Source organism: Calliphora vicina, chromosome 2 (genome assembly GCF_958450345.1).
Source record: "Calliphora vicina chromosome 2, idCalVici1.1, whole genome shotgun sequence".
In the NCBI taxonomy this organism is placed as follows: Eukaryota; Metazoa; Arthropoda; class Insecta; order Diptera; family Calliphoridae; genus Calliphora; species Calliphora vicina.
In genome coordinates, this window is record NC_088781.1 from 131,656,887 (window position 1) to 131,672,056 (window position 15,170).

Here is a 15,170-nt window from a genome sequence, read left to right on the forward strand (position 1 = left end):
TCCTCGAAAAATGAACCGTGGTGGCTTTTAAAACGCAGTTCATTTATACTTGATTTGCAGAAATATGACAAACAGTCAACTTCTCCAGTTGTATATCAGCAAGAGTTCAATACCATTCGCTATTCACCGACATACAATACCTGGAAATTCATATTCACAGACGGGTCTAAAACACATCTATATACCTCTTTTGGTATAGTGAATGATAATCACACTCCTGTAATCTATGGACTTTTGGAACCACATTGTTGTATTTTTACTGCTGAAGCTCAAGCAATTAAACTTGCTGCGGAACATTTCTCAATTCAAAAAGGACGGTACGTTATATGCACAGACAGCAAATCCACAATTTCAGCTATTTTAAATACCAAATGTTCCGAAACATATGTAACATACATACGTAATTTTTTAATTAAATTTCCAAATAAAATACGCATAATGTGGGTCCCAGGTCATTCCGGCATTGCAGGTAATGAAGCTGCCGATAAAACTGCATGCATTGCTGCAAAATCTCCAACATACACCTTTACCACCCATGTTGTAAAAGATCTTAATAGACTTTTATCTAAACACCTTGAAGACAACAAATTAAATCTATGGGAAAACTACAACCATCGATACAAACAAATTAATCCCAATGGCGTCAAACCCATCTACCCCAAATCTAACTCCCGACAAGAACTACGAGTTTTCACAAGATTAAGATTGGGTCATACCAAAATTACCCATCAACACCTGCTGAAAAAAGAAGATAGCCCCATATGCCGTATATGTAGTGTACAACAAACCATAAACCACATTCTAGATCAATGTCAAGTATACTCCACAATAAGATTACAAATTTTTGACACGACGATCCCCAGCTCATGTCTAACTAATCCAAGCCAAAATAACATCGCCAAAATCGCTAACTTCATCAAAAAATGTAATTTATTGAACCTTATTTAATATATTGTCTATAACAACTTTATATGAATATATATTTCACAATATAATTACCTCTATACATATATATATATATATATATATATTAAGAATTTATTTATATTATAATCAGTGGAGTCGAAGGTCACAGCTACCAGAACTCTCATCCAACTTTATTATATAGTGTCATTTATTGTATTATATAATATTAATAAAATAAAATAAATAAAATATTTTAATAAAATATTAATACAAATTTGTTAACATTTGTGTTAAAATTTTCATATTTTGGTTCAATTATTTTAACCTACTGAATCTATTGAATTTAAACTGAAAGCATTGCTATATCATATTAAAAAGCTTAGAAATTTGTCTAATGAATGTAGAAATGTTTTGTTTATTGCTGAACTAGTTTAGAAATTATGAATAAATATAAATATTAAAGTTATTGAAATTATTCTAGTTAAAATCAACTAGTGCGTATGATTAATATTTATGATGGCAAATATTTTAAATACGGCTTTTAATTAAGACAATTTAAATTTTAATTATGCTGATTTCTGTAAAGTACAGAATATGGTACATTAAGCATTAAAATAATATTTCTAAAGGTTAACCAAAATTCTTTAAAAAATTAAAAAAAATTTATTGTTAAGTTTGTCCCTATACTTACACCCTATAGATATAAGTTTTAGGATATAAATCTAAAAGCCAATTATACAGAAAGCTTGTAGTCCCCTTTATTAATAAGCCATGTTTTGTCTCAATCCCTTCATTAATATAGAAGTTATTCAGAATTTTCCTTAAAGCATTCCTAGTGCGTATGATTGATATTAATTATGGTACAAATTTTAAAAATTAAAATATTTAATGGAAAATCAAGGAAATATTCAAACTTTTTAAGTAATTTCTATTGAAGATTTAACTAATATTTCTAAAAGACAAAATTCTGCAAAAAATTTCAAAAATTATAGGGTTAACTATGACTCCAAAGTACTAGGTGTACATTTTAAAATATTATTCTTTATCCAAATTAACCAAAAAGCATTAAGTATCCTTTATTAACACAGAAAGTTTTGACTCAATCCATTCATTACATTACTAGTTATTCTATATTTAACAAAAAATCACTCTAGAGCGTATGATTGATATTAATTGTGGCATATATTTAGAAAACTTAAAATAATGTTGAAAATTTAAGGAAACTAAAAAACTTTGTTTATGCGTTTTATAGTATAAAAGGTAAGGAATATTTATTAATTATAATTTGTATTGTATTCTCTTGAAAATGTTCAAAAATTTCCAATTGATTAGGGATAAAATATTTTAAGAAATAAATTTATTTTTATCAAAGTTAAATTTTTACCAAAAAATCATTAATTGGTAATAGCTTCCATATTTGTAGGAAAATGAAACAAGTTTCTTATATAAATACATCAAGGTACTAAATTTCAGGTTAAATGCAGCACCCATTTAATGTAACTTTCGAAAATTATTTAATAATGCATAAATTTCTTCGAAACAAATACTTAGTATTGAGAGAACTGGATAATTGCTGGATATTTGTCACTAAATTTATTAATATTTTAATGGTTTTATTGTAGGGTATCGGTCATTTTGTTAAATAATTATTAAAAAAAGTTGAAAACAACAGACTCTCTGTTGTGTCGATGACGAAGGCACAACAAGAGAACTTGTAGTCTCTCTCGTTTTTTGAATACCACTGATTACATATGAAAATATTAAATTTACTCAATTGCACTTAATTTCTCAAATGCTGCAACTCTATCTGAATATTCAGTTAAACCTTTGAAATGCTGAAACCATTCTAATATGGGCTTCTCATTGGCCAATTCCTTGGAACCTAAAGAGTTTTTAAATTCCTCAAATTTTTTATAAAAACCACGCTGTACAAAGTCATTGAATTTCTGTAGATAATTGGACTCAAATTTAACATAGCCTTTGTCATCAAAGATTGTCACCAGCAATTGTTGGTCATCCAAGGGATTATAGTAAAATTTCAATATTATTTGATTGTAGAAAATCTGCGCTATATTAAATAACTTATTAACATCATGATTACTTTCGTATTTTCCAATGAATTCTCTAAGAATATTTGTTAAGTTTTGCTGTACAGCTGGATTAAGTTGTTTTAGCCTTTGGTCTTTTAAAACTGCCTTGGCAATATTGTAAGCATTGTTGCCATAATAGATATTAATGTTTTCCAGTTGTTCATGAACATAACCAAATAGCTGTTCTTTGGGAGTTCGTAGTAATCTACTGAAATATTTGTGATCGCACTTGTAATCCTGACACTGTTTTAAGCCCTTGAACCACTTTAATAAGTTCTCATGTTGTTTTAGTTCTTCTGTTGAAAGTTGTAGCTTTAACTCCTCGAATTTGGGTAGAAACTTTTGTTTGGCAAATTTTTGAAAATTATTTTCATATTCATCACTTAACTCATGATAACCTAGTTTTCTCAATAACTGCCAGATATACTGGGAATCCTGGTCGTTGCTGGGTTCCGGTATTTTATCCTCAAATAGCAAAACTAATTCATTAATTAAGCCATAATGTTTGTAAGCCGTATACTCCTGTAAAAAATCTGTTATATTTTGTTTAAACTCTCGCATTTTAGGGGTTTTAGGCTGTTGCACCATTTCATCTTGAAGTATTTTTTCACAGAAACTTTTGGCCTTTTCACAGAATTCATTGGACAATAATAGTAATTCTTGATCATAGAATTGCACAAGTTTATTCCTAAATGAAGATGAAGCTAGCAAAGGTTTCACTGAAAGCAGCTAATATTTTTTTAAAGTTTTATTAATATATATTCAAACGTATTTCTAACTAATTTTCAATTAAACTTACTTGTATTAGTCCCAAGATTAAAACAGTATGTAAAAGTTTCATTTTCTTCTCAAGTTTAGTCTTTATGCCGTGACTGCTAGCGTTATAATAAACGTATTTATCATAAATAAACTAATTTTATAACAAATTGCTGTAACAAAGTTTAACTATTTTAAGAAAATCGCTTGGTTAGTATGTGACCGCACAGAAAACCAATCGTTTAAATTAGTCCATTTGTAACAGTAAATTGTTATTTATACGTAAGAAAAAATCATCTGCATAAATTCTTAGTAATAAACTCTATTTTAGTACTAAAACAATGGCATTAATCCCAAAAGTACTTAAACTCCCTTTTCGTACTAAAACTCCCATTTAGTACTAAATATCCTTTTTAATACTAAAGCTTCTTATACTAAAATCCCTATTCTATTTTAGTACTAAAACTCTATTTTAGTACTAAAACAATGGTATTAATCTGAAAAGTACTAAAACTCCCTTTCCCTTTAGTACTAAAACACTATTTTAGTACTAAAACTCTATTATAATATTAAAATTCAATTTTAGTATTAGTACTATAACTCAATTTCAGTACTAAAACTCTATTTTGGTACTAAAACTCTATTTTGGTACTAACACTCTATTTTAGTACTAAAACTATATTTGAATACAAAAAATCTATTTTAATACTAAAATTAAATTTTAGTTCTAAAACTCAATATTAGTACTAAAATTCTATTTTAGAACTAAAACAGTATTTTAGTACTAAAACAGTATTTTAGTACTAAAACAGTATTTTAGTACTAAAACAGTATTTTAGTACTAAAACAGTATTTTAGTACTAAAACAGTATTTTAGTACTAAAACAGTATTTTAGTACTAAAACAGTATTTTAGTACTAAAACAGTATTTTAGTACTAAAACAGTATTTTAGTACTAAACTCTATTTTAGTACTAAAACTCTATTTTAGTACTAAAACTCTATTTTAGTACTAAAACTCTATTTTAGTACTAAAACTCTATTTTAGTACTAAAACTCTATTTTAGTACTAAAACTCTATTTTAGTACTAAAACTCTATTTTAGTACTAAAACTCTATTTTAGTACTAAAATTCAATTTTAGTACTAAAACTGAATTTTTACTAAAACTCTATTTTACATACTAAAATTCAATTTTAGTACTAAAATCAATATTCGTACTAAAATCAATATTCGTACTAAAATTCTATTTTAGTACTTGAACTCTATTTTAGTACTAAAACTCTATTTTAGTACTAAAACTCTATTTTAGTACTAAAACTCTATTTCAGTACTAAAACTCTATTTTAGTACTAAAACTCTATTTTATTACTAAAACTCAATTTTAGTAGTAAAACTCAATTTTAGTACTAAAACTCTATTTTACATGCTAAAATTCAATTTTAGTACTAAAATCAATATTCGTACTAAAATTCTATTATAGTACTAAAACTCTATTTTAGTACTAAAACTCTATTTTAGTACTTAAACTCTATTTTAGTACTAAAACTCTATTTTAGTACTAAAACTCTATTTTAGTACTAAAACTCTGTTTTAGTACTAAAACTCTGTTTTAGTACTAAAACTCTGTTTTAGTACTAAAACTCTGTTTTAGTACTAAAAGTCTGTAGTACTAAAACTCAATTTTTACTAAAACTCTATTTTACATACTAAAATTCAATTTTAGTACTAAAAGTCAATATTCGTACTAAAATTCTATTTTAATACTAAAACCCTATTTTATTGAAAATCTATTTTTAAACTAAACTCTACTTTATTACTAATTTAGTACTAACCCCCATTAATACGAAGTCTGGTTATATGTTATCTAATATTTATACTGTCGGTTAACATATAAACAGACTTCGTGTTAATGGGGGTAAGACTCTATATCAGCAGTTTAGGTTTCAAATCAGACCAACTGTTTCAGCAAAATATGAGATTTATTCATTTAAGTCCCAAATTTTAAAAATCGGTTAACTGAGTGTTATATAAACCGGATAAACCGGTTAACCGAAAATCAAAATTTTAAATTAACCGGTTCGCAAAAAAACGAGATTTCGAAGAAAAATCAAAATATTATAGAAACAAATTAAAATTTCATTAAGTTTTCAAGTTTTTAAACATTTTGGACTGAATTAATATCAATTATACGCACTAGTACTGCCATAAACAAAAATTTTAAAATCTTCTAAACTAATGATTCGATTAAGAGAAATTTTGGAGTGCTAATAAAGAAGATTCTAGTCATTCAGTTTATGGCAGGCTTAGATTTATTACCTGTCTGTTTAAAACACGATAGGGCTCAAATAAAAAGAAGCTAGCTGACTGAAAATTTCCACAAATACTCTCTGTTGATAAGGTTAGTTTGGTATTGGAAATGGGCAATATAGGATGTTATATCACACGATCTAGGTGTCTAATTCTTGACAATAAAACAGGATAGTTCACGACCAGGAAATGGTTCATGCTGTGAAACCACATGTTGTCCTCATTACACCAATATTCTCCAATTTCAGTAGAAATAAGTAAGAAAGTATTTTCATTTTTCTTTTAAAATATCATTAATTTATATTCGTGAGCGATTTTCAGAAGAGGGTCTTATATGGTAGCTATGACCAATTATGGACCGATCACGATAAAATTAGGTCGTGTGATTTATGTATGTCTATATGAAATATTTTTAATTGATTTATGCACGTTAAAGTGATTTTCGGAAGTTTGTCTATATGCGAGCTATGAGCCTATAAAAAAATTTATTGACATGAATTTTGTATACATATATAAAACTTATTTGCAGCGAATTTTGTGTAGATACTTGTATAAATTAAACATTTATGAACGATAAAGTCCAATTTCTGGAGTACATTTGTATGGGGGCTAGGTGAAATAATGTACCGATTTCAGCCAGTTTCAATAGGTTCCGTCCTTGAGCCGAAAAAACTTATATGTACCAAATTTTATCTAAATATCTTTAAAGGGTTTACATGGACAGCCAGCCAGCCGAACAGCCAGCCAGACGGACGGACATCGTTTAATCGACTCAGAAAGTGATTCTAAGTCGAGCGGTATACTTTAAGATGGGTGTTAGTTATAATGACATGGTATCAAGCAACAGTAATAGTCACTGCTTGACCAACCTTATTTTGGTCCAATATGACTACAGCACAAAGTCTTCCATGTTGTGAAGTCATTAGTTTTTCAACAATTACATGTGGGTTAACAAAACTATCAAGGTGATGAATGCATCATAGAGAACGCAGAAAGAGGAAATTTTTCACATATATTTCTGGGTGATTTCCTGAAATAATAAAATCAAATTCAAGCAGGGCAGATACGCTTCAAATCGTACCTGTCCTGGGATATCTTTCCTATATTCTTTATTTTTTTCAAAAGAGAACAATACCTTTCCACAGGTCGAAGTTCTGGACAGTTGGGTGGATTTGTTTCGTAGTACAAAATTTACATTATTGCTTGAATTGGGACTTTTTTTTCAAAGTGGCATGATGGAAAATCGGTCCAGAAATATGAAGGCAATCTGTGCTGTTTTGAGAAAGGTAAAAGGCGTTTTTGTAGACAATCGTATGTATTTATCGTGCCTGATGTAACAAATGATTGGCTTCTTTAACCACAACTACAAATGGCTTGCACCACAAGAAACTAACTTCCAGGGGAATTTTGTGAGCTTTTTGTCCGGTATTATTCTTGAACATTACCTCGTCCATCAGCAACAGAAAATTAAAATCCTTGTTGTATGCCTAAGTGATGAATATAGTCAGTATATTTGAGAACCAAGTTTAAAGAACTATAACTGGAAAATGGAGAAGACCATAAATATAAGATATACAGTTAATAAAAGCCTATATCAATGTTTATCTGTATTTTGATCTGTATAGTAAAACCATTGAGATATATCTAATTTAGTAAAGCAGTAAAATATTAAAAAAAAAAATATCGAAAATATGATTCAAAATTTGTTGAACTTCTGGCGCTTCTGTCGTGAAAACGAAATGTCCAATCGAAAAACTCATCTGTATTTGAGGAGAGCAGATTGTCAGCTTCCGAATAAACTTAGTTTTTCCAAATTCTGAAGATACCGATTTTCATAATTTTGCTCACTTAGATTTTGATTTGGAACCACAGTGCAGCTGTTAAACTTCATTCAAAACGATTCATAAAGAAACCTAAAATTTTCCCAAAAAATCAGCTTAAATTTTTTATTTCCATATTTTGACAAAAAGTCTTCTATAAATTTTCCAATTCGTTCTATAAATTTATCTTATTTCAAGGGAAAATAAAAGAAATCAAAAGAACTACTTCTAAGATTCAATGTTCAAAATATATATACGGCATAACTGGCCCCTATAAACATCAATTAGGAAAGAAAATATAGAATTTCGAATAACGGAAACAAACATTTCAGTAAATTTATATTGAGGATATTCATTTCAAAAAACCAAACACAAGAAAAAAAATTCCAAAAAAAAGTTGTTTTTTTTTGGTGGAATTTTGTTCATTATTGAGTAAAAGTGTAAAAAAATCAGAGTGTAATTTTCCCTTTTTTTGTAATGAATAATCTTATTAATTTAAATAATTTTCCAAACATATGAATAACAAAATCATAAAAACTTTTAAAAAAGGGCCATCTTATATCTTAATCCACTGGACTTAATTATACCCTACACCACCATACTGGGGAGAGTATAATGCGTTTGTGCAGCTGTTTGTAATGTCCAAAAATATTAGTCTAACATCCACCTTAAATTATACCGACCGACTTTCTGAGTCGATTAAACGATGTCCGTCCGTCTGGCTGGCTGGTCGGCTGGCTGGCAGTCCATGTAAAACTTGTGCGCAAAGTACAGGTCGCAATTTTCAAAATTCAACTTAAATAACATTCATATAGACATAAATCATACGACTTACTTTCATCGTGATCGGTCCATAATTGGTCATAGCTCCCATATAAGGCCCACTTCCGAAAATCACTCACGAATATAAATTATTGATATTTTAAAATAAAAATGTTTTTGTTATTTACTTGGTGTAGGGTATTATATGGTCGGGCTTAATCGACCATACTTTCTTACTTGTTTTATTTTAATTAAACTTTTTTAAATTGTCAAAAGCCTTTAGTATATCTTCAGGTTTATATAAAACATTCAAATCATCATACCACTGTTGTAAAGGCTTCGCTTTTTCCAACTCCTGACGATTTAGAACAGCTTTAAATTGTTTAAATTTTCCACAAAGTCCATGTCGCAGAAAACTATACAATTTGTGAGTAAATTCGTAATTAAATTTAAAACAACAATGATCATCAAAGATTTGCTTGATTAGTTTTTGGTCTTTTAAAGGCAGGGTCCTGTTGTGGTAATATTTTGCTAATATATCCGAGAAGAATAGGCGGGTTAAATTTTCTAATTGTTGAATTGATTTATGTCTTCTGTACTGCCTAATAAAGTCTTTAATATTGTTTGTTAGATTGTTCTTTAAGGCTGGTGGCAGTTGTGACAATCTTTGATCCTTTAATATAGCCCGGGATATATTGAATGTGGTGTTGGCATAAACGATATGTAGGTTATATAGGTTTTGAGTGATATAATCAAATAATATAAGTTTTGGTGAAGGATCCTCTAGCCTGTTTAAATATTTATACTGGCAGTAATAATCAGGACACCTACTCAAATCATGATATAAGTTTATTAAATCCTTTTCTTGCTTTATTTCTTGTAGGGAAAGTTGCTTTATTAGCTGCTCAAATTTAGGCAGCAATTTTTGTTTAACCAGTTTCGTAGAATTGTTATTATAATCCTTAATCAGGTTGTTGTAGCCAAGTTTTTTTTATTAGCTGACGTAGGTATTGGATGTCTTTATTATTGTTAGGCCTCGGCAATTTATTATCAAATTCAAAACCCAATTCCTTGCTTAAACCATAACGCAAATACAAAGGATACTCCTGCAGAAACTCTGTTATATTCTGTTTAAACTGTCTCATTATAGGAGTTTTAGGCTGTTTTATTAATTGATCTTGTAAAAGTTTTTCACTTATAAATTTGGTTTTTTCACAGAAACTTTTGTCTAAGGCTACCATTTCCTTTTCATATATTTCCATTAGTTTTTGCTTGAATATGGATTTTTTGGCTTCCAAAGGTTTAATTACAACCAGCTTAATTTAAAATGAAAATCATTTATTTTTAAGAGAAAATGTTTAACAATTTTTTTTTACATTTACTTGTATTATGGCCAAGATTATGACCGAGTATAACAGTTTCATGTTTGACTAGTTTGTTCTTAATATCTCAACTGCTAGAGCATTAATGAATTTATTTTATTTTCTGAGAGGGTTTTATTCAATCATCAGCACAAAGGATTTTAATTTAAGAATAAATAGTTTTTCTATTTATTTTATGTGGTTAAGTCTGCTGGTTTAGTTTCTGTTATAAATATTTGCTGAATTCACAACAATTTGTATCGTGTATCTTGTATTAAATACAATTTTTGTTTATTAGTTTGTGAACACCCATTGTATATTGTATGAATGTTTTTGAAAGCGTAGTATGTATAACAAGTGGACCGACTCTAATTTTTTCAAATTACTCTCTCACATATACGTGAGAGATGTGTGCTCAGAGAAATTTATAGCTGTAAACCAATACAACTTTTTAAAAACATACAAAATAAAAGTGTATAAGTGTATTTAATTTTTGTATGAAAATTTCCAACAACAAGCTTACACTATTGTATTTGAATTCAATAATACACTCGATACAATGATACAAGGGGTTTTGTGAATTCTGCAATTATGTATTGTTAAGTGTTCTCAAAGTGTAATTTTAGTTCCCCCCTTAATCACTGACAATATTTTAGATCGCAAATATTTGCTAAGAGAAATTTTAAACGATTCATTTTTATACCCTTCATTATGAGTTAAAAGTTTGTCATTCCGTTTGTAATTTTCACATTTTTCATTTGCCACCCACTGTGGTTTAGAAACCTATTTTTTTGGAAATAATTCGGTATCTCGGGAACTATTGGAGATATTGTTATGAAATTTCACATGGCTAGAGCTTTGGTGTTTTTGAGTTTGAGTTAATTTGCGTTTTTTCAGCTTTCTAGCGCTAATGGGGCCAGTACGTGGCCCCGTTCTTGAGAAGACCTACAAAAATTATGCTTAAATATGTAAGCATAATAATCAACTAATAGAGATAACCATTAGTTCTTTTTATGGCTTTTTAGATATGATGGGCCTATGGAGGGTCGAAATTTATTTCTAAAATATATATTTCTATCAATATATATTGGCGATAAAATTATAAATAAAATAAAATTAAATAAAACATAACTTGCTAACAGTTATCTCTTCCCTATAAAAAGTTACACGCATCCAAAATTGGTATAATAAAAAAAAAGTATAAAATTCAAAAATATTAAGGTACCTAACTGTAAAATTTACAGAACAAACTGAACAACAATTACTGAAAACCAACAAGGAAATATCCGGGTGGTATATGGATCACCCCGTGCAAAATTTACTTTTCTTCGCTATACACTTTTAAAAATTATAAATATTACAAAAATATAAATGTTTTTCCATGTTCTTTTATTATATTTCTTACAATTGAGATGCTAACCGGCGAAATTTATTCGGTTATATTTAACAGCAACTTTCTTGTTAAATAGTGTCAGTTAAGAATTAATCGTACATTGTGAAATTCATATTAGCCTAACTTGCGGTTAAAGTTCGCGTTAACTTTTAATCGTACATTGTGAAAATGGCCGTTAAGCAGACATAACAGTTCCCAGAACTATCCAAACTTGGACAATTTAAAAAAAAAATATTGTATTGTGGTTTGAGTAAAAGCTTCTAAAAACTCTGGTTTTGGAACACATTTTCCCGGTTTTAGGAATTTCGGTATTTGAAAATAAAATATGGCAAAAATTATAATGGCATTGATTTAATGAGGTGTGTGATCTATATTACCTCGTTAAAATTTTACATTAACTCAAATTTTATATTTTTCTTCATGGAAAATCACCAACTTTATGCCAAATTTCCTGTAATGGCATAGCTGCTTTCAAAAAACTTAAATCTCTTTTGTATGCCTCAATATGTTCTGAAATAAAGGAAATTTATACCATAGTCAAATTACTATAAAATACATTTTTTGAAAAGTTTTTTTTGGGAATTGCTGGATTCTCAATAACAAATCAGAAATTTCTTTTCGACTTTTGAATTTTGATGAACACTTTCTATATAACTAAAAAAATGTATTAAAAACCATTCAAAGAAAAATTTTATTGCCACATGCAAGTGCAAGTTCAAAAAAAATAAATACACTCACATAGTTTTTTTTATAACATATTCATATTTTTCTTACTTGCAGCCCAGCTTGCAAGAGAATTTGCTTACAAGTAAATTTTTTCACTTGTCGCAAATAAAATGACAAATGATGAAACAGTGTTACCAAGAACGAGTTTAATATCAATTTTCTAGAACTTAGTAAAAGAAAATAGCAGATTTTCTATGTATTTAAAAAAATAAAATAAAACACAAATATACAACAACACATATTACTGATCTTCAAAAATAAATTTCATTAATTTAAAAAAAAATTAACGAAAATATTTTTTTTAGTAATTTTATTATATTAAAAACACGGCAATACTGGCTTTCCCTTAATATATTTTTATACCCTTGACCTTCGTGAGAAGGGTATATATAAGTTTGTCATTCCGTTTGTAATTTCTACATTTTTCATTTCCGACCCTATAAAGTATATATATTCTGGATCCTTGTAGATAGCGGAGTCGATTAAGCCATGTCCGTCTGTCTGTCTGTATGTTGAAATAAATTTTCTGAAGACCCCAGATATCTTCGGGATCCAAATCTTCAATAATTCTGTCAGACATGCTATCGAGAAGTTTGCTATTTAAAATCAGCAAAAGCGGTCCATAAATAACGGAGATATGAGCAAAAAACCTGGACAACCTCGATTTTTGACATATTTTTGATCTATATCTGGATTACTAAGTCATTAATATAGACAATATGGATATCTAATGATAGATATTTCAAAGTCCATTGCAACGATGTAGATAACGCTATAGTAAGTTGGACCTACAATGGGTCAAAATCGGGAAAAACATTTTTTAACTCGAATTTTTTTTGTCATACATTTTTTTTCCAAAAAAAAAGTTTAAAAACTAAAAAAAAAATTTGGAAAAAACTTTTTTTAAAAAAAAATAAAAAACAATTTCAAAAATAAAAATTTTTAAAAACAATTAAAAAAATGAATGAGCTTAACAAGTGTAGTTGTGTTTCGTGGATCACTACTTTTGCATGGTATAGCGTTGCAAAAAGTTGTAAGTGAGAAGTTATTAACCAAAGTATGCAGATTAATAAGAATAAGAAAAATCAAAATTTAAAAATTATATTTTTAGTGGAAACGTCAAAATGTCAGCAAGATCGGTTATATGGCAGCTATATGAAATAGTGCTCCAAATCATATGAAACTTTGTAGGTCATCTCAGGAACATAAAAAATGTATACAAATCAAATTTCACTTCAATAGCTTTATAAACAAAAAAGTTGGGGCAAATCGGTCGGAACGGCCAGATCGGCTATATGAAATAGTGCCCCAAATCATATGAAACTTCGTAGGTCATCTTAGGAACATAAACAAGTAAACAAGTGTGCCGAATCTTATATACCCTTCACCAAATTATACTTCAAAATTTTAAATTTGATTTTGACCCATTGTAGGTCCATCTGGTCTTATATACGTCGTGGCAAATGTCTTTGAAATATCTATCATTAGATATCCATATTGTCTATATTAATGTCTTAGTAATCCAGATATAGGTCAAAAATAGGTCAAAAATCGAGGTTGTCTTGGTTTTTTCCTCATCCTCATATCTCTCGCCATTTGTGGACCGTTTTTGCTGATTTTAAATAGCAAAATTCTCGAAAGCATGTCTGACAGAATTATTGAAGATTTGGATCCCGAAGATATCTGGGGTCTTTAGAAAATTGATTTCAACAGACAGACGGACATGGCTTAATCGACTCCGCTATCAATAAGGATCCAGAATATATATACTTTATAGGGTCGGAAATGAAAAATGTAGAAATTACAAACGGAATGACAAACTTATATATACCCTTCTCACGAAGGTGAAGGGTATACAAATAAATACAAATCAAATTTCACTTCAATAGCTTGATAAACAAAAAAGTTGGGGCAAATCGGCCAGATCGGCTATATAGCAGCTATATGAAATAGTGCCCCAAATCATATGAAACTTGGTAGGTCATATTGGGAGTATAAAAAATGTATACAAACCAAATTTCAATTCAATTGCTTTTAAATTAGAGTTTATGCCAAAAAAACGTAAAAAAACCAATGTGCAATGACTATAAATTAGGGTTTTTAATTTCCCGACCTTTTTTGATTCCCAGGAATCGGGAAAATTGTTTCTACATTCCCGGGTACCCGGCTATTCCAGAAATATAAAATATTGTTAATTATGAATATTGTATCCAAATTTCATATAAAAACTTAATGTTATAATTATTAAATATCAGAGCTTCGAATTAATTAATAAAATTTGTGCCTAATTCACTAAAATCTTAATACGTAATTAAAGAATATCAGCCTTTCATTCCATAAATCCATTCCTAATATTTAATTTTTTAGATTCATTCCAAAGCCTTTGTTTAAACTGAATTAATTTTAAAGTTAATTAATAACAGAATTTATTCAAACTTTTAATGATTAAATTTATGTTAAATCAAATCATTTTTGTAATAGATCTGAATCATTTAATAAATTATGATTTGAAGAAGAAAAATAAAGAAATTAGAATGATTCAATAAGAAATAAATTCTATAAATAATGAATTCACTTTTTAGATTTTCATACGAAAAACCCAAAATTAATAATAATAATAATAAGCGGCCTATTATTGCCGAGATATTAGCAAAAAACTTTTCACTGTTTTTTGGTGAAAAAAATAGAGTTCTAACTTGTTTTCTATGTATTTTCGTCAGTTTTTAATCCCCGGGATTCCCGACTAAAAATCCCGGTAATCGGGTAGTAAAAAATTGGCAAATTTGTTGAAATTTGTACCGGGAATTCCCGGGATAAGAACCCTACTATAAATATTTCAAAATATATACAGTATAACTGGCCCCTAGAAAATCAACTTTTCATAAAAACCTTAAAACAGAAACTTTTTATATGTTTTTATGCAGCTAGTCTTAATTTCATTTTATTTAAACTGTTTTAAATTATCAAAAGCCTTTAGTATATCTTCAGGTTTGTGTAAATCTTTCAAACCATCATACCACTGCAGTAAAAGCTTCGCTTTTTCCAACT

General features: G+C 28.6%; 1 protein-coding gene across 1 annotated transcript; it reads right to left on the minus strand.

The window, feature by feature from the left end:
- Positions 1 to 2,138: 2,138 nt before the first annotated feature.
- LOC135951099 (uncharacterized) lies at positions 2,139 to 3,869 on the minus strand. The gene is made up of 2 exons (XM_065500681.1): positions 3,796 to 3,869; positions 2,139 to 3,725 (listed from the first exon to the last, which is right to left on the minus strand). Exons 1-2 carry the CDS (start codon positions 3,835 to 3,837, stop codon positions 2,673 to 2,675), a joined length of 1,095 nt encoding a protein of 364 aa, XP_065356753.1. The 5' UTR covers positions 3,838 to 3,869; the 3' UTR covers positions 2,139 to 2,672.
- Between the last annotated feature and the right edge of the window lie 11,301 nt (positions 3,870 to 15,170).

Coding starts and splice junctions, on each gene's coding strand:
- LOC135951099 (XM_065500681.1), bottom strand. CDS start 3,837: ATGAAACTTTTACATACTGTTTTAATCTTGGGACTAATACAA. Junction 3,726..3,795: donor TAATCTTGGGACTAATACAA/GTAAGTTTAATT, acceptor AAAAAATATTAG/CTGCTTTCAGTGAAACCTTT.